Raw genomic sequence first — 20,888 nt, forward strand, 5'->3', positions numbered from 1 at the left:
AGTTAGATTTTTATTTAAAGAGGACAATTATAGGATATCTAATACATATAAATGTATATGTTGAAATGTTTAGATGTTATATGAATCTGTTATCCTTTAAAATATATCACAACCAACTTACATAATCAGGATTCTCTTTCAGACTGGTCTCAGTTCAGATAGGTATGTAAACATCTGGTTCATTTTAGACACAAATAATCCCAATGAACCACACATGTGCTTACAATTAGTGATAATCTTAAATACCTTGTTGAACTAGGGCTATTCTCAGAAGGCATGTCACCACACTTGGCGCTTCCATATAATAATTGCAATGGATTTTCTTTCAATTATGTATTACATTTGCAAAATATTAAGAAGTATTTCTATTACTATTATGGCAGCTGGAGTGCATATTGAATCCAGAGGGATGTCTACAGCAACAGAAGTACAATAACTAACAGAAACACACATCTTTCATGAAGACTGTGTTGTTTTTCCATTCACTATTGTTCACAAAATGCACCATCTTTTCAGATTAGTACTGCCATGTATACATTCAGAACATGATCAACCAGTCTCTGTATATCAGGGTAGCACTCAATTTTGCAAAATTTGGAGTGAGAGTTTTCTTAGGAAGCCCTAACAACACAGGATCCAAACCAGCAAAGTGTCCTCAACTTCTGTGGACTTCATCAAGAGTTAAGGACACACAGAACTTCATAACATTCTACCTTTATTATTTAAAATATTTTACATTAAAGAAATCAACCAAACATTGTTACGTACGACTTTTTCAAAAACTGTACATAATTCTGGATACTGTGGTTCTGGTTTTCTGATTTTTGTAGATTGTGCTCTAATTCTTTCAAACATACTTCCTGGTGTTTCTCACTCTAAAAAGAGGGAAATGGTGTGTAAGTTGGAAATAAAATACAAAATAAAAATGCAAGATGACTACTACTCAAACTTTATAGCCTTGTCCATCATTCCCTAAAATTTTAGCCAACTCCACACAAACAAAAGACCCTCACAATAACCCCAAAATCTTGAACCTACACATTATGTCTCCTGAGCCCAATTTGATCTGTTTGCATAACTTTATATTCTTAAAAAAGAAGACATGAGTCCTGGGATATATTTTACAGCCACAGTCAAACTTTCTGCAATTCTATCATTAAAGATTTATGGGACCTTAATTCCAATACAAACTCAAAACTCTCATACTTATTTTTTCTAATGAGAACATCTGTTACTGATCTTTAAAGAAGCCTGACTTTTGTTGCTTACCTCATCTGTGAATAAAAACAATGTTTACTTATCTATCAGATCCATACATGGTAAGTCACAGATAATTTACCACATAAATAGTCATTTTTTAAATTTCTTTTTATGCCCATTATGTTTTCTGATATGAGTAGCTTAAAATAAATATTTTTCTTAAATTTATTTTTCAATAATAACTTGTAGATTTAGTTCTATTAGATAAAGTAGGGTGTGCGTAGACGCTTATCTCTGAAGTTGCTTATTTCGAAGTTGTACTTCGAAGTAAGCAACTTTGAAGTTATTTTTGTAGTGTAGACACAGCCAATGTAATTTTTGTTTTTCACTTTGCATAATAGTAGTAGCAACCTTCAGTCTACGTAGACTATGGATCGCGCCCTTCATAGTTCCGTTTGGCACTTTGCATAATATATTGCATATACTTTGCATAATATATTCCCAATTTTATGGATGAAAAATATACATCTTTTGTGCTTGGTCAGAATACCTCCCCCATCAGGCATAAATTCTCTTTTCATATTTATCTTGAACTGGCAGCCTGAAATATTTCTAAAATAGAACCCATTGAAAAGTAGACTACAAACTTGTTACAGAGGTTTTGGAGAGAGTTTGCTGAAAAATAATACCAGTGATTTGTAGTTTTATCTTAAGGTTTCAGCCTCAGGTGGTAGATTTGGAAGTAGAGTTTTGAGATAAAATGACTTAGATTGTACAGGAAAGTCTGGTCATTTGAATAAAACTCCTCTCTATAAAGTTAAGTGAGTTGTAACAAATTCATGCTTTTGAGGCTTATGGTCCCATTAATCTGAAAGTCAGAACTCCCCATGATTTCACCACAGCCACGATCAGGCTCATGAAAAGTGAACAAGTGCATTGGTATCATGGATAGATTTTCAGAGGTACCTTTCAAAATGAAAAAAGAAAAACTGGGACAAGAACAACCCAGCCAAAATCCTGGATAAGAGCTGGGAGGTTCAGAGATGAGGTTGAATGTTGACAATGTTGGAAATAAGTAACAAAAACAGCTAACAGAACATCCAGAATATCCTCATTCAAGTAGGGAGCTGAAATCTGTGGTGTTCTCATCTGGGTGGATTTTTCCCTACATTGGGGAGTGATCTCTTTTCTCAGGGAGGAAGCTTCCCTGAAATGATTCAACTAACATGGGAGACTAAGATCTTTTCCAGTCTCCTTTGGAAAAACAGCCAATAAACAAAGGAAAATTAAACAACAAATGCATTTGAAATGTTAAGGATTCCCATATTCTAGAGAAATAAAAATCAATCATTAAAACTTACTGCTAAAAGAACAAGGGACAGATGAGTCCTTATTTCAGCATAATAAATAGATTTTATATTCAAAGGAAAAAATTTAAGTGCCACAGAGACAGTCTTGAAAAAAGTCAGTATTCTATGAGTTTAAGTTATGGTTTACAGGGAAATATCTACATAGTGCAATCCCAGTTATATGATCTAACTGGGATCAGGGCCTGATTGGATAATCAGGAGAAAGGGTTCCAGCTCTCAGCCCTTGGAAACAGCAGGGTTGACAATCCAGAATGCTGTGCCCAGTTCAGTTAATATGGAGAGCCAGATAAAGGTGGCTTTGATAAGCGGGGTTCTACTGTACTGTTCTGTATGAATAATGTGCCTGCCTCTGTAAGCTAGTTATGATTTTAGTTATAGGTATTTTTAGTAAAAGTCATGAACAGGTCACAAGTAACAAACTAAAAATTTTAGCTGGTAACCTGCCCATGACTTTTACTGTAAATACCCTTGACTAAATTTCAGCTGGGGGGCCTGGAGCACTGCTGCTCTGGGAGGCCCCTTGAGACTAGCCCAAAAGCTGCTCCTTGGGTTGTCTGCGGGGCCAGCAGCTGCTCCAGCCACTCCTCTAACAATCCCTGGGACCTGCTACCGTGGCTTGCTGCTTAGGCAGTCCTTGGGACCAGATGTCAAGCAGTGGCTGGTCTAATGCCCCTGCTGGCCGCTGTTCCAGCAGCTCCCAGAGCAGTCCACTGGATGCTGTTGTGGCCAACCAAGGCCACAGCTCAGGCAGTCCCCAGAGGTAACCATGCTGGCCACTGCTCATCTTTGACCCTGGGGCCACTTAGGCTGACTGTGGGTGTGCCTGACCAGCTGAATGAAGGGCTGCTTCAGCAGTGGGTGGTGTGGATGTACCTCGGTGACTTCTGTGACCTCTCTGACAGACAGGCAGCCTTAGTTAGCAGGATGGATTTCATTATGAAGAAGCAGGTTTATTAAAGAAACCAGCTTTTGTAAGTAAGACTCATTCGTTCAGGTCATTTATTATTTCTACCTGCATTCTAGGTGCTTTGTATTTTTGAGGAAAAACTATGCTTTGTATGGAAGACGCTTTTCTGTGTCACTGCAAATTTACATTGCCATGGACCCCTAAAGAAAACCTCTGTAGATATAAAAGCTGATTTGGGCCTAAGTCATTACTATGCTTGGTAAAAAGGGGATACAGCCCAGAAATCCACTTTAGGAATTGCTGGAGTGTGTGATTCTATCTGCAGCAAGGTGCAGATAGCCAGGCCTGTCACCTACAAGGTGTATTTGAGATGAACTAAAAAGAGATCCAAGGTACAGTTCTCTCTGTTGCCATGACAGAATTAGCACCTTCCATAGAAAAACCTTAAACTTTCAAGTGCTGGCATTTCAAAGAGAGATCATAAGACAGTGAAGAGCCAGGTTTACTCCTGAGGGAACACTGTACTGCTGCATATGCAGAGAATTGAAACTTTCCACCAATTTCTTTTCTTCCCCCTGAGAAAGTCACAGAATCATAACTAGAAGGGAGCTTGAGAGGTCATCAAGTTGAGTCCCTGGCCCTCGAGGTAGGACCTGGCACCATCTAAATCATCCCTTATAAATGTTTATCAAACCTGCTCCTAGATACCTCCAATGATAGAGATTCCACAACATCCCTAGGCAATTTATTCCAGTGTTTGATCACATGAACAATTAGGAAGTTTTTCCTAGGCTGCGTCTACACGTGCACGCTACTTCGAAGTAGTGGCACCAACTTCGAAATAGCTGCCGTCGCGTCTACACGCGTCGGGCGCTATTTCGAAGTTAACTTTGACGTTAGGCGGCAAGACGTCGAAGTCGCTAACCTCACGAGGAGATAGGAATAGCGCCCTACTTCGATGTTCAACGTCGAAGTAGGGACCGTGTAGACGATCCGCGTCCCGCAACGTCGAAATTGCTGGGTCCTCCATGGCGGCCATCAGCTGGGGGGTTGAGAGATGCTCTCTCTCCAGCCCCTGTGGGGCTCTATGGTCACCGTGGGCAGCAGCCCTTAGCCCAGGGCTTCTGGCTGCTTCTGCGGCAGCTGGGAATCTATGCTGCAGGCACAGGGTCTGCAACCAGTTGTCAGCTCTGTGGATCTTGTGTTGTTTAATGCAACTGTGTCTGGGAGGGGCCCTTTAAGGGAGCGGCTGGCTGTTGAGTCCACCCTGTGACCCTGTCTGCAGCTGTGCCTGGCATCCCTATTTCGATGTGTGCTACTTTGACGTGTAGACGTTCCCTCGCTGCGCCTATTTCGATGTTGGGTTGAGCAACGTCGAAGTTGAACATCGACGTTGCCGGCCCTGGAGGACGTGTAGACGTTATTCATCGAAATAGGCTATTTCGATGTCGCTACTTCTAAATAAGCTATTTCGATGTTGGCTGCACGTGTAGACGTAGCCCTAATGTCCTACCTAAACCTTCCTTGCTGTAATTAAAAGACCATTGCTTTTTGTCCTTTCAGAGGTCAAGGAGAACAATTTCTCTCCCTCCTCCTTGTAACACCCTTTTCAGTATTTGTAGGCTGCTATCATGTTCCCTCTCAAGACTGGTCTACACTGGGGAATAAAGACAATCCCAGATACACAGTTCTCGCTAGGTCATTAGTATAGCTAGAATCAATGTATCAGAATCACCTTTCTGCACTGATATAGAATGGGGCTCTTCTGGCTTGCACTGATATCCCTTGCTCCACTCAATAGCTTGGAGTACCAGGGTCAATGGCTGAGCCCAGAGAGGTCTATTTTGTTGCATCTTCACATATGCAGCAAAGCTGAACTCTGAAAGATTGATCGTGACGTGTCGAATGCCGGGCAAGTATAGACATACCTCAAGTCTTCTCTTTTCCAAACTAAATAAACCTGATTCTTTCACTCTTCCCTCATGGATCAGGTAATGATTTTTGTTGCTCTTGTCTTGACACTCTCCAATTTCTCCACATCTTTGTTGAAATTTGTTGCCCAAAACTGGATATAATATTCCGACTGAGGCTTCATCAGCACAGATTAGAGTAGAAGAATTACTTTGTGTTTTCCTCACAACACTCTTGTTAATGCATTCCAGAATCATATTTGCTTTTTTTTGCAACTGTCACATGGTTGACTCATATTTAGCTTGTGGTCCACTAGATCCCTTTCTTCAGTACACCTTGTTAGACAGTTACTTCCCAATTTGTATATGTGAAACTGATTGTCTTTATTAAACTTCATCCCATTTACCTCAGACCATTTCTCCAGTTTGTCTACATCATTTTAAATTATGACCCTATCCGCCAAAGCACTTGCAACCCCTCCCAGCTTGATATCACCTGCAAACTCTATAAGCATACACTCTATGCCATTATTGAAATGATAGATTACTCACATTGGTTAATTTGCAGACAAGTTGCTTTTGCTCTTCTCGTCTCTCTCTTAATTCTGTTTCAAGAGAAAATATTTTTGTCTGAAGAGCTCTCTCCTTGCATGACATTTTTTCCACCTCTTCAGACTTCTGAATAGTAACAAAAGAACAAAAAGCTACATAATTACCCATACACCTGCATTTAAAGCCCAAAACAATGAATAATTATTTTACGATTATTTTACCACTAATGGTCTCTTCCGTATTTGCCAGCAATAATCCTCCCTCAATTCCCGAGGAATTATCAATTATACTGACCACACACGGTCAAAAATGAAGTAAATTGTATCATAGGAAAACACCGGGGGATTGACGAATAGGGGAAAAAAAGAGTCTGATGACTCATTTGTGAATCTGTGCTGAGCAGAGATTTATTCAGAATCAGTCAATACTACTAGAATGTGAAAACAATCATAAAACCGTGCAGTCTATTCTACCGATAGGTAATTTAATGGGGAAATTATCACTTTAGATCAATATTTTCTGATTGTACTGCAATAGTTACAAGTAATCTAAGGTCCTATACTTTGCCTATTTGGTTAAAATCTATCCTTTATGTTCAAGACTCAAAACAAAAGCTGGGAAATTTGACTGTGGAAAGCCCTCTTCTGAAATTAGAAAGGCTCAGTATCCAACTCCTTGTGGGCTATATGAAAGGGAAATGAAAATGAAAAAAGGCTAGCAGAAGCTTTTTGATCAGAACTTACGTCACATTTGTACATTTAAACACTGGGTTGCTGAAGCTTTTCATGTGGTTTGATGGAAAGAATTCCTTTGTGTAAAGATGAATGACAAAATCCTGGTCCCATTGAAGTCAATGGGAATTTTGCCATCAACTTCAATAGGTTCAGAAAATCCAAAGGTCTTCATATTTATTTAGATGATGCTCCCATTACCCATTTTTCCTCACTGACCCCACACATGGCATGATCTACTTTTCTTGAGTTGTCTGGCCATCACACCTGCTCAAGTACCTTGCTCTTTTCCAAAGAGGTCTTTATTTGAAAATGGGAAAAACTGCAATCAAGTTTAGAAACATATTGACCATATATACCGTTTTTCTGCCTTCTTCCAAAGCAGCTTCCAATTGTCTGGCTAGAGAATCATATTCTGCTAATTTCTCTTTAAGCTGCAATTCAGTGTGCTGAAGACTCTCCTCTTGGTTTGCCAATTGATGTGCAAGTTCTTCATTTTGTACCTCCATCTTTTCCAACTGCCTTTGTGGAAAACGGATACACACATGAAATTTGATTATGAGGAGAAAAATATAGAAGTAAGTTCTATTCAGATATCCAGTCCACCTGACTGAGGGGAAGGGACAAAGGGGGCAGTTGCCCCTTGGCCCAGCATGGTAGCCAGAACTCTGGGAACCTTTGAAATGTTGCGGCAGCACTGCTCCAGCTACATGAGCTGTCAGAGAGTGGGGAAAGGGACCCAGCACTGCGGTCCAGGCAGTGCTGAAGGCTGACTGCCCTTGGCTCTGCCCCTTCTGCTCCTGGACCCTCCCACTTTGCCCCAGAGATGCAGATATCACACTTACCTTTTAAGATATTCAAATTTCGTCTGAATGTTACAGTTTTCCTCTTCCAAAGAATGGTTTGTTAAGACTCTGTTGTTGTCATCCATCTGTGAAAATAATGATTGCATTCTATTTAATGGATTTGTACAGGACATTAAATGCCAAATCAAGCTTGCCTAATGTGAACAGTTCCTTAAAGTCAGTGGGCCTACCTCAGTACCATAGCAAACAAGATTTGGCCTATATTTGAAGCAAATAAAATACAACTAAAGAGGCACACTATAATGTAAAGATTTGTTAAGGCATGAACTTAGAGCTGTTTCACACTCCTACAACTTAATTCAGTGAAGCACTAAAGCATTTATTTTGAAAAGAGCAATAAAATTTACAAATATATATACTAGACTATACCTAAATATATGGAAAACACAAATTTTAATTTAAATGTCTTGTCGAAAAATTAGGCATCAGATTCTGATCTCAGCAATACAGTGAAACTCTTGAGAAACATCACTGACAGAGTTCCTCTGCATTTAGGCCTCAGTTCAGGACAGCCCCCGCCCCATTCAAGAAACGCAAACATTAGCTTAATTTTAAGCACATACTTAATTTTCAATCAGATTAATAGAACTTACTTGAAATTAAGCACATGATTAAAAGCCTTCTTGAATTGAGGCCCTAAACAGGTACAAGTGAGAACAGAATGTGGTTCCTCTTCCAATGAATGGTTTGTTAAGAACCTGTTGTCATCCATTTGTGAAAATGATGATTCCATTCTATTTAATGATTTGTACAGGATATTATATGCCAAATCAAGCTTGGTATATATATATCAAGCCAAATCTATATCTATAAAGATGACCTTTGCAAGATATTTAACATAAAAACCAGAGCTTGTATTTTTATAGGGATCATAAAAATAGCACAATGGACCTCATTCTGTTTCTAATCATGTCATTGGGGGTTTTGACACCGTCTTCCAGTCAGTAAGTATTAGGAGACCTTTTTCTGGTCTTCTTCATTAATTCAAACACTTCTCAAAGCACTGCAGTCACAGATTATTCTAGTTTACAAAAAGGATATGTAGTGTCACATAAATATAAATGTTAAAAAAAAAAAAAAAAAGAAAACAAACAGACCTGTGTAAGGTTTGATTCTGAACATGAAAAGAAAAAATGAAAACTAGATTAAAAATAGGACGAAAAGCATGTTCTGGCCTTTAAGAGGTACTACAAACAGTGATTAAAAAACTCTGAAATGTACTTAATAATTTTTTAGAAGTCTGAACTGTGCTTTTATGTACATTCATGTGCAAAATACAATGCAACTTATAAAACAGAAAGAATTTACTGCACTGAAATGATTTATAGTCACTTCTTTGAACAAATATTGCTCAGCTTTAAACTAGGCATTACAATATAATTTTTTTCAAAAAAGCAGTATTTTCATTAAATGAAATGACGAGGTTAACATTACACCATTACATTTAACTGTGTCTTCTAGACATGTACAGTACACTAACAAGAAATACTTTCTGGGATTCAGTTGTAGATTCATATTTAACAGACCTAATTATTCAAAAAGGTAAGAGTTTTTTTTATTATTAGACATCTATGAAATCTAAACACAAACAATTGTAAGACTTTTCAGTTAGGTACTGAAGCTACAATTTCATCTGATACAGAAAAATGCAAGCAGAACATAGCACAAGGATGGCACAATGAATTTTTGTTTTATTAAGCAAGTATGTGGGAGAACATAAATTGACATATGTTCCCTCAGATTGCAAAGCCATTCCCAAGAGTTTCTTCCCAGAGTTTACTTTACTGTTAAACAGTTATGCTCCAAGCACCTGAACCTGTAGCTCCCTAATGGTTTTGGCTTTATCTGCATAGCTTCTCTTGCAGGACAACAAGATTTCCTGATACTCCTGCCATCTCTCTTCAGCTACTTTCAGTAAGTCACGAACATGTTCTAACTCCTTCAAGTGAGCCTGCATCTGAATCCTCACCTGCACAGTACCATTAAGGAAAACAAGTAGATGCAAACCATAAGTTAATTAACACCTTCCAAAACTTTCCACATAATTATGTAAATAATAAATCTAACATTCTCCACACTTTTGCATAATGTCATTCCTCTTATAACTATAATGAATGGAAAGAAGATTATGGGACAAACTAATCCCTGTATTTCTATATTTTAGTTATGGCTCAGTGAAACTGGAAATGTAATGAAATGTTCTTGAGTAGTAAAGCAAACATTTTCAACCATTTCTTATGTTTGCAATTCTAAAATGCAGATGCATTGGGACACTGTGTAACAAAACATTTTTCACAGTGAGGCATGTGAAAGCTCAAAAAGCTTTTTATATGGGACATTCTGAACATGAGGATTGTAGTATAATTTTGAGAAGGCAGGGACAAGTGCCATCCTCAGCCCCAACAGCTCCACAGAACACTTGATTAACATTGTTTAGTTAAGAAATGAGTATATATCATGTTCCCATTTTGGAGATGAAGCTTGGAACAGTATGTGGTCACATAGCAGGTGAATGCCAGAACCAGAATGAAAATCTAGGACTTCTCATTATGGGGCTCAGGGCTAATCTTGGTTCCCCAGAGGCAAATCAATATCTGTCTGACTCAGTAAAAAATGGGGCAACAATATTAATCATAAAGGAAATCTACAAATATATATGGTCACAGTTAATCAGGTAAAGATTTCAGAAGCTGAAGTGCTGGAGAGTTCTACTTTCTGCTACTTAGCATGGCTAACAGTGAACCAAGGGACAGTCACAGGGAGCCAGGAAGCAGAGTGAAGAATCAATGCCTCTGTGGAGAGGGCCTTCAGTAAATACCAGAGATCTGTAATTGGGAATTCTGCTACACCCCCAAGAATGAATTTGTAGGATGCTTAGAAAAGTAAACCTCACAGTAATTTCCTCCTTCTGTATCCAACTTCCACAAATCTTCTTGTGGGCGAGGGTACACTAAGCCACTGATGGGTATTTAAAAAGTAAACACTCAAATCAGTCAGTCAATCTGAACATTCTATGACAGGCTCCCAAATTATTGTAGTATGGACCACACCTTAACTGAGATCATCTTATGGGCACTCCCCCACCTGTCACTGTCCTGGGATTGACTTCCTTTCTTGTTCTGCACTTCTTACTTTGTGGTGATTACAGCAAGTAAATTTCAGTGATACATTTAATGTATTTTCAGCATCTTTTTAAGACTTGGAAAACAAGAAAACCAGCAATTTACATCCACCAACAAATGGTTTCCAAGCCACTCTGAGGTTCACTGTTCTACAAAATAGCAAGGAACCAGATTATATTGCTTATTAAAGTGGACTACTTACCTCCTTTATCTCTGAATCTTTGGATTCTGTTATTAATTTGTTTTCATTTAACACTTTTTCATATCTGGCTTTCAGTTCTTCTGCTTCTGTTTGTAATTTTTGTACCTAGGATACAATATATTTCAACATGTATTGGCAAGTGCAATGCCATCATTCTTTAAAGCCAGAACCATTAATATCAAGTAACAAACTTTAATTTTTAAATGCTATTTCTGCCCCCACTAAATAGTACCTTGTTACTAAAAGTGCACTTACTCATTTTCCCTATCCTCATCACTGCCTTCGCAACTGAGTAGGCTGTGGAAACACAGAAAATCACGCTTCCCATTCCAAGCCATATACTGTACTCATACAGGTATAGAAGGCCAGTTTATGTTGCCCGACAACTTACATCTTTGCAGAGGCAGAAACAGTGACTGCACCATTGGACTATCATTAGACTATTCACCTGAGCTCTTCTGCATCACGCCCCAACCGCAACTTTCTTTCCTTGCCCTGGGACACCAGGTCAACCTGATGAAGGCAGGCAAATGTGTAAATGGTATATGTAGTCTTCTGGGACTCAAACAAGACCAAATTATTTTCAGATAAGGCTCCTCCGTATGAATTGAAGCACTGGAGTTATTTTTTTTAAGAGGCAAATGTTTCTATCCTTTAATTAAAACTCATCATGTACCAAAGCCCAACTAGCACTAACATATTCATGTTAAGACACACAAGCTGTCTACACTATGAGGTAAAACTGAATTTAAAGAAGTTAGCTCAACATTAAAACGTCACTGTCTTCACTGTAAATGGCATTAGCTTGATTTAGTCTGCCCTGATATCGATAACAAAATGTGAATATTAACGGATGGTTATAGCGTCAATCTCAAGTTTAAAATGTCAAATAAAGGCTAGTGTGGAAGCACCATGAATTTCATTCAAATTTATTAGCCTGCACAAGTGTCCCATATGTATCCCACAAAGCTTTGCATTGCACCTGGCTCCCAGCTCCCTGCTGCACTTTCAGTATCCCAGATCCTGAAGCTTGGGGGAGCTGGAAAATTGACCAGGGCTGCTGCGGTGTCAGTTTCCCAGGTCCCGAAACTTGGGGGAGCCGGGAAACTGATAGCACAGCTGCCACTGGCTCCCGGCTCAGAATGTGGGGCTGAGGGAACTGCACAGTTGCAACAGTCAACGTCTGGTGATTTCAGTATGGAAGCAATGTTGGATTTGTTGGAAGCCTGTGGGAAGTGGGTATACTCAAAATTGAATTTAGAAAAAATGGCATTATAAAATCGATTTTTAATACATGTGAATTTATCTTGTGGTGTAGACATAGCCACAGAGACTTTAGTCAAAAAACCCCTGCTTATAAAAAAGTACCCACAAGCTTTGAAATAATTCACTTGAACTACTTCAGGCATCTGAGGCTCACTGCAATTTCAAGTTATTTTATTTCATACAGTAAATAAAAGGATAGTGGGGGTAAATACACTCATCCCTCGCTATACGAGCACAATTGGTTCCTAACTTTTTGCTCATAGGCGAAAACTTGTAAGAGGGACACTAAATTCCTACTAAAATACTTGTAAAAGTCTGATTAGTTCCAAATGCCTGGAGCAGCAGCAGATGGTGCTGCTTTTGAAAGGTAAGTGAACGTGGGGCGGGGGTGGGAGGTTAAAGGCTGGGGCAGTTTGGGTACATGAATGGGAGACATGGTGGTGGGTTGGGTCCATGGAGGGGCAGGGTTCAGGCTGGTTGGGTCTGCAGCAGGGGGGTGTTAAGGTTGTGGGGCCGGTGGGGTTAGGCTGCAGCGGTTTAGGTGCATGGGGGCTGGCAGGGGTGTAAGTTTCGGTGGTTCAGGTTCCAGGGGGGCAGTGGGGGGTTTATGTTGCAGCAGTTCGGGTGCGTGAGAGGCAGCAGGGGGTTTTAATTTTTTCAGTGGTCTGAGTGCACGGGAGGTGGCAGAGGGTTTAAGTCAGTTTTTCAGTGGTCTGGGAGGCAGCAGGGGGTTAAGTTTTTTGGCGGTCTGGAAGGCAGTGGGGCAGTTTAAGTTTTTTGGCGGTCTGGAAGGCAGCGGGGGGGATTAAATTTTTTGGCAGTCTGGAAGACAGCCGGGGGGTTTAAGTTTTTTGGCAGTCTGGAAGACAGCCGGGGGGTTTAAGTTTTTTGGCGGTCTGGAAGGCAGCGGGGGCCGGGGGGGGGTTAAGTTTTTCGGCAGTTCAATGCGAAGGAGGTGGCAGGGGGGATTTAAGTTGTTGTGGTTTGGTGTCTGCAGTGCTGGGGGGGATCAGGCTGTGGCGGGTTGGAGCCCTGGGGAGGGGGTAAGGCTTGTATTAGTTGTGGGAGTTCACTCATTGAGTGAACTAGGGGAGAAATGTGTCCCTCATTTAAGTGAGTACTCACAAAGCACTCGTTTAACGAGGGATGAGTGTAATATGATTTAAGAGCACCTATATCTTCCATTTCAAAGGCTTTGTTAGGGCCAAAGGCCGTTTGCAAAAACTTACAAAGATATGCATATGAAAATATTTACCCCTTTCAAGAGATCATACTCTCATGTCTCCAAATTTCTAAGATTCTCATGACTGATACATAGGATCAAATTCATCTTTGGGGTAATGAATGTTGCCTGTTATTCATTCAGGGCTTGATGCAACTCCAATTGAAGTCATTGGAGAGACTCTTATTCACTTCAGTGGCACCTGCACTGACTCTAAAGAGCCATGGTAAATATTTTCAAAATTGTGTTTATAAATATAGGGTCCTACATACATATTTTGGCATATAAATATGAGGCATGGTATTCTAAGATGCAGAATAACCCAGAAGTTCCTGCTGAAGTCAATAAATTATCACCTTCAAAATTATCAAATTGCATGCCCTCTTATTTAGACAGAAGTAACTGAATTTATATTTCCTGTGGGTATAAAAATATTCAACATTAAATTTATGACAATTTAGATTTGGTATGATGAGATCTTATCACTCTGAAAAATTCTGTCTGTGAAAAAGTGGCTATATTGTTTCAAATGTTTATAATAGATTTAACAGACAGAAATATTATTTCAGCAAACGACAACTGTTTATATTTCAGAATACTTAAAAGTAAACCCATACTCTTTACATGTGTTTCACAGGTTTTCCATGCCCCAAACTTCTGTTACTCATCAAAAATATTTGCACTTCAACAAGGAATTCCCTCTTTGTATTCCCATCTTTCCTATATCTTGTCCTTGCAGTGAAGTCAAAACTGTATCAATCATTTCAACTGCAAAAACTCCTGTGATAAAGAACAAAATTTTGGCTTCACTGCAGCAGGAAACAAGTGGATAAGCTGCACTGACAGGGAGAAAATTCTTAATCTGGAAAAAAAAATATAATCAAGAGAAGCATGAGGAAGTGATACTTGCATTTTTTTTTTTAATTTGTTGAATTGTGACAGGCAGACTCCTCTTCACAGCAAATATTTTGAAAGGAGAACTCTGAATATCAAATGCCAAATTAATTGGTAATATAATTGCTCATTATCAATCAGGGACAATGAGCTGTCCCTCTTGTGGGAGCAACTGATTGATCAATCCCCTTCCTCTCACAACAGTGGGTGTCAATTAAGTTACTTAGAGCGTTCTTAGCTGTTAAGCTAAGTGATGCATCCTCAGTGGTTTGATGCAGTTCTTCTAGACTGGGGGTCAGCTACATAGAATCATAGAACAATAGAGCTGAAAGAGACCTAAAAAAGCCATCAAGCCCGGCCCCCTGCCCTAAGCAGGACCAAACACATCAGATCAGCCCAGCCAGGGCTTTGTTGAGGCGAGACTTAAACACCTCCAGGGACAGCGACTCCACTGCTTCCCTGGGTAGACCATTCCAATGCTTCACCACCCTGCTAGTGAAAAAGTTTTTCCTCATGTTCAACCTGAACCTTCCCAACCACAACTTGAGACCATTATTCTGTGTTCTGCCATCTGTGACCACTGTGAACAGCCTCTCTCCAGCCACTTTGCAGCCTCCCTTCAGTAAGTTGAAGGCTGTTATCAAGTCCCCCCTCAGTCTTCTCTTCTGCAGACTAAACAGTCCCAATTCCCTCAACCTTTCTTCATAAGTCATATGCTCCAGCCCCCTAATTATTTTGGTCGCTCTCCACTGGACTCTCTCCCATGTATCCACATCCTTCCTATAACTGGGGACCCAGAACTGGACACAGTACTCCAGATGCAGCCTCACCAAAGCCGAATAAAGAGGAACAATCACATCTCTGGATCTACTGGCAATGCTACTCTTGATGCAACCTAATATGCCATTAGCCTTCTTGGCTACAATGGCACACTGACTCACATCCAGCTTCTCGTCCACTACAACTCCCAGGTCCTCTTCTGCAGAACTACTGAGCCAGTCAGACCCCAGCCTGTAACAATGCTTGGGATTTTTCTGGCCCACGTGCAGGACTCTGCACTTGTCCTTATTGAACCTCAGATTTCTTGCAGCCCAGTCTTCCAATTTGTCTAAGTCCCTCTGGACCCTATCCCTACCCTCCAGCGTATCTACCTCTCCCCCTAGCTTAGTGTCATCCGCAAACTTGCTGAGGGTGCAATCCAACCCCTCATCCAGGTCATTGATAAATATGTTGAACAGAACAGGAACCAGAACCAAACCTTGGGGCACTCCACTAGAAACAGACTGCCATCCCAACATCGAGACATTGATCACTACCCGCTGGGCCCGACCTTCTAGCCAGCTTCCTATCCATCTTACCATCCATTTATCCAATCCACATTCCTTTAACTTGCTAAAAAGAATATTGTGGGAGACCGTATCAAAAGCTTTGCTAAAGTCAAGATAAATCACATCCATTGATTTTCCCCTATCCACAGAGCCAGTTATCTCATTGTAGAAACTAATCAGATTGGTCAGGCATGACTTGCCCCTCATGAATCCATACTGACTATTCCTCATCACTTTCCCCTCCTCCAAGTGCCCCAAAATGACTTCCTTGAGGAGCCCCTCTATGATTTTTCCAGGGCCTGATGTAAGACTGACTGGCCTACAGTTCCCTGGATCATCCTTCTTCCCCTTTTTAAAGACGGGCACTACATTTGCCTTTTTCCAATCATGTGGGATCTCTCCTGATCTCCAGCATCTGAAGAAGTGAGTTAACTCACAAAAGCTCATGCTCTAAACTTTTCTGTTAGTCTATAAGGTGCCACAGGACCCTTCGTTGCTCTACAGATCCAGACTAACACGGCTACCCCTCTGATATCCTGATCTCCATGACTTTTCAAAGATAACGGCCAAGGGCTCGTCAACGACATACGCCAACTCCCTCAGAACCCTCAGATGAGTTAGGTCCGGGCCCATGAATTTATGTACATTTAGCTTTTTTAGATAGCTCCTAACCCGTTCTTTCCCCACCAAAGGCTGTCCACCTTCATCCCACAATGCATCACTTATCGCATGAGTCCGGGAGCTGTCCTTGTCCATGAAGACAGAGGCAAAGAAAGTATTAAGTACTTCAGCTTTCCCTACATCATCTGTCACTGGGTTACCTCCCTCATCCAGTAGGGGCCCCACGCCCTCTCTGATCACCTTATTCTTGCTAACATGCCTGTAGAAACTTTTCTTGTTATCCTTCACATTCCTCGCGAGTCACAACTCCAGTTGCGCTTTTGCCTTCCTGATAATTGCCCTACATTCTCGAGCTATAGCTTTATATCCCTCCCTAGACATCTGTCCAAGTTTCCACTTTTCGTGCCTAAGTTTTCCAAGGATTTCCCCAGTAAGCCAGTCTGGTCTCCTACCATATTTACCTCTCTTGCTGTGCATCGGGACTTTTTCTTTCTGCGCCTTCAATAGGGCTTCCTTAAAATAGTGCCAGTCTTCCTCGACTCCTTTTTCCCTTCATGGTAGCATCCCAGGGAATTCTGCCCATCAGGTTCCTGAGGGAGTCAAAGTCTGCTTTTCTGAAGTCCAAGATGTGTAGTTTACTGCTCTCTTTCCTTCCTTTGGTCAGGATCCTGAAGTCTACCATCTCATGATCATTGCTTCCCAGGTTGTCACCCACCTCTAGCTTCCCTATTAGTTCCTCCCTGTTTGAAAGCAGCAGGTTCAGTCATGCACAACCTCTGGCTGGGTCCTTCAGCACTTGTACCAAGAAGTGATCCCCAACATTCTCCAGAAACTTCCTGGACTGATTGTGTACTGCCGTACTGGTCTCCCAACAGATGTCAGGGTAATTAAAGCAAGCAATCGCAGTGCCCCCTTATATACAGTGCAACTCCTCCTCCTTTTCTCTCTTGCCTGTTCTTCCTGAACAGTTTATACCCTTTCATTACAGTGCTCTAGTCATGCAAGTCATCCCACCAAGTCTCTGTTATCTCAATCAAGTCACAGTTCTTGGACTGGGCCAGGGCTTCTAATTCCTCCTCCTTGCTACCCAGGCTTCCGGCATGGGTGTACAAACACCTTAGATAACCACTCGATCTCCCCGCCCTCACTACTCGAACCAGGGGTCCACTTTTGTTGTACATTCCTCTGCATTTTTTCCCAGCCTCCAAGTTCCTTTCCCCCCACAGGGTTTTGGTTACTGTCCCCCAGAGGACCTAGTTTAAAGCTCTCCTCACTAAGTTTGCAAGCCTACTTGTGAAAATGCTCCTTCCTCTCTTCGTTAGGTGGACCCCATCTCTTCTCAATAATTCTTTTGCCCGGAACAGCGTCCCATGATCGAAGAATCCAAAGCCCTCTCTCTGACACAACCTGCATAACCATGCATTTACTTGCTCAATTCAACGGTCCCTACCTAGCCCTTTCCCTTCGACAGGAAAGATGGATGAGAACACCACTAGTGCTCCAAATTCTTTGACCCTTCTTCCCAGCGCTACGTAATCCGCAGTAACCCGCTCAAGGTCATTCTTGGCCGTATCATTAGTTCCCGCATGCAGAAGTAGGAAGGGGTAGTATTCCGAAGGCTTAAAGTTTTGTAAGGCTCTCAGTCGCATGCTGAATTTGAGCTGCCGGTAAACAGCACACCACACGAGATTCCAGGTCCGGTGGGCAGATGGATGGTTCAGTCCCTCTTAGGAGGGAGTCCCCTACCACCACCATCGCCGTCTTTTTCTTATGGGGGTGGTGGTCATTGAACCTCCACCCCTAGGACTACACATCCCATGTCCTGCAGTAGAAGCAGTTTCCTTCTGATTTTTTCCCTGTGAGGCTCCTTACAAAGCACTCACCACCAAAGAACCAGCGGAGAGAGCCTGAAAGTGATTACTTATCTCTATATCGATGGGGCACTCATGTAACAGCCTTCTTTTTCTTCGAGAAGTTACATGCTGCCAGTTCTCTTCTTCATCTCTTACCGCCCTCCCCGATTCTTCCGCCTGCCGTACTTGCAAGATTAAATGCTCCCTTTTGTCAATGAAATCTTCATCCTCCCTGATTGAGCGTAGGGTTGACACTTGAGCCTCCAGTCCTCTAATTTTTTCTTCTAAAATGGAGACAAACTTGCACCTAGTGCAGATGAAATCCCTTCTTTCCTCGGGGAGGAAGACAAACACAGTGCATCCCGAGCAGGTAAAAGCAGACCTGTCACTATCCAGGGCTGCCACCCTAGAACAGGGATTAAAAAGGAAGGCAAGGGTCCCTGGCCCCTTCCAAACTCCCTCTTTAAACTCCTTGTTTGCAGACCACTGTTCGCAAGCTCACCTGTTCATTTGGACACTGCTTTATAAAGCCCTGAACTGCCTCAAAGTCCCTCCCCTTACTGACGCTCACCCAATCAGAAGAGGCTTCTAGATATCAAGCTTATTTAGAAGCCAACAGTTTCCAACTGCCAATCCCAGTCCACCCTCCATGGGGAGGTGGGAGGGGGGCAGGAGGGAAAAAAACACAAACCACACACCACAGAACAGAAAAACACCACAGCCACAGACAGAAAGCCCCCGAAACAAGACACAAACGCAGACAGCCTCTTACTTAAGAGTCCTGTATTTGCTTCTCCTTTACCTAGAGAACTCCCTCTCTAACTCCCTGTTTGCAAGGTAACCCGCCTGGATGCTGCTTTACATGCCCTGAATTTCCTCAAAGTCCCTCCCCTAACTGAGGCTTAGCCAATCAGCATAGGCTTCTAGATATCAAGCTTATTAGAAGCCAACAGTTTCCAACTGTCAATCCCAGTCCATCCTCAGGTGTGGGGGTGTGGGTCAGGAGGAAAAAAAAAACAAAAACATACCACAGAGCAGAAAAACACCACAGCCACAGCCAGAAAGCCCCAAACACAACACACACCCAGGCAGCCTCTTACTTAAGAGTCCTATATTTGCTTCTCCTTTACCTGGAGAACTGCCTCTCTAACTCCCTGTTTGCAAGCTCACCTGCCTGGATGGTGCTTTACTAAGCACCGAGCTGCCTCAAAGTCCCTCCCCTTACTGAGGCTCGGCCAATCAGCAGAGACTTCTAGGTATCAAACTTATTTAGAAGTCAACAGTTTCCAACTGCCACACCCAGCACACCCTCCATGCGGGGGTGGGGGGCAGGAGGCAAAAAAAATCAAAACAAACAAACCACACAACACAGCGCTGAAGAACACCACAGCCACAGACAGAAAGCCCCCAAAACAAGACACAAACGCAGACAGCCTCTTACTTAAGAGTCCTGTATTTGCTTCTCCTTTACCTGGAGAACTGCTTCTCTAACTCCTTGTTCACAAGCTCACCTGCCTGGACACTGCTTTATAAGCCCCTGAACTGCCTCAAAGTCCCTCCCCTTACTGAGGCTCAGCCAATCAGCTGAGGCTTCTAGATATCAAGCTTATTTAGAAGCCAACAGTTTCCAACTTCCAGTCCCAGTCCACCTTCCGTGGGAGAGTTGGAGGGCAGGAGTTAAAAAAACACACACCACACAGCAGAAACACACCACAGCCACAGACAGGAAGCCCCCAACACAACACTCAGACAGCCTCTTACTTAGGAGTCCTGTATTTGCTTCTCCTTTACTTGGAGAACTGCCTCTCTAACTCCTTGTTCGCAAGCTCACCTGTTCATTTGGACACTGCTTTATAAAGCCCTGAACTGCCTCAAAGTTCCTCCCCTTACTGATGCTCACCCAATCAGAAGAGGCATCTAGATATCAAGCTTATTTAGAAGCCAACAGTTTCCAACTCCTATTGAAAGCCAACTAAAAGGCCCCTCTCGAAGTGAGGGGGGACCCATTAAAACGACTTGGCCTCAAATAAATATGGGGGGCAACTAAAAAGAAAAACAGGGACTGGAGTGAAGGTCAAAGGTTTAAAATGAGGGAACCAGAGGGGGACACCAAGCAGAGAACCCCGGACAGTGGCCACCGGTCCCTGAAGGCATCGAGGGAGCCAGTGGATGCCGCCCAGAGGAACTCTGCCCAGATTCGTGAGCGGAGGGTGGAACGGACATAGGCCTCACAGTTGCACGTCTCCCCCTCATCCAGCCTCCTCTCCCTGGTCTTGTAAATGGCTACTTTAGCCACAGCCAGGAGGAGGCTGATGAGGAGGTCCTGCGACTTACTGGGGCCGCGGATAGGGTGTGACAGTATGAGGAAGTGTGGGGAGAAGTGCAGCCAGAACCTCAATAGGAGGCTCTGGAGGAGCCCAAAGAGGGGCTGCAACCTGGCGCACTTGACGCAGATATGCGCCAGGGTCTCCCTCATGCCACAGAAGGGGCAAGTGTCTGGGAAGGAGGTGAATTGTGCCAGGTACAAGCCTGTGCTCACCGCCCCATGGAGGATCCTCCAACAGATGTCCCCAGTGGGCACGGGACCAAGGTGGAATAAAGGCTGGCCCAACAGGGCTCCCCACCCTCCGATGGCTGTAGGAGGTCCTGCCATTTGTGATCTAGCCAGGACGCGAGGGTGGGGAAATAGAGAGAGTGAAGCATGAGTGTGTACAGATGACGTCTGGGCACGGTTTGGAAGGGGACCAGCTACAAGGCATGCAGCTGGCTAGGATGGTGAGGGGGAGGGGGACGGGCGGGCTCATGAAGCCGGGGGTCCACGGAGAGATCCAGAGGGCCAGGAGT

The 20,888-nt window shown here is 42.5% G+C and overlaps 1 protein-coding gene across 1 annotated transcript in view; it reads right to left on the reverse strand.

Moving 5' to 3' along the window:
- Positions 1–211: 211 nt before the first annotated feature.
- Positions 212–20,888, reverse strand: part of ODF2L (outer dense fiber of sperm tails 2 like) — a 69,824-nt gene continuing 49,147 nt past the window's right edge. Inside the window, exons 13-18 of the mRNA XM_075002765.1 lie at positions 10,861–10,965; positions 9,347–9,505; positions 7,516–7,601; positions 7,030–7,192; positions 5,940–6,065; positions 212–875 (exon numbers count right to left, since the gene is read on the reverse strand). Of these exons, the coding sequence (XP_074858866.1) occupies positions 747–875; positions 5,940–6,065; positions 7,030–7,192; positions 7,516–7,601; positions 9,347–9,505; positions 10,861–10,965 (768 nt within the window). The 3' untranslated portion in view covers positions 212–746. The remainder of the gene's footprint in view (positions 876–5,939; positions 6,066–7,029; positions 7,193–7,515; positions 7,602–9,346; positions 9,506–10,860; positions 10,966–20,888) is intronic.

This window comes from Carettochelys insculpta, chromosome 9 (genome assembly GCF_033958435.1).
Source record: "Carettochelys insculpta isolate YL-2023 chromosome 9, ASM3395843v1, whole genome shotgun sequence".
Taxonomy (NCBI): domain Eukaryota; kingdom Metazoa; phylum Chordata; order Testudines; family Carettochelyidae; genus Carettochelys; species Carettochelys insculpta.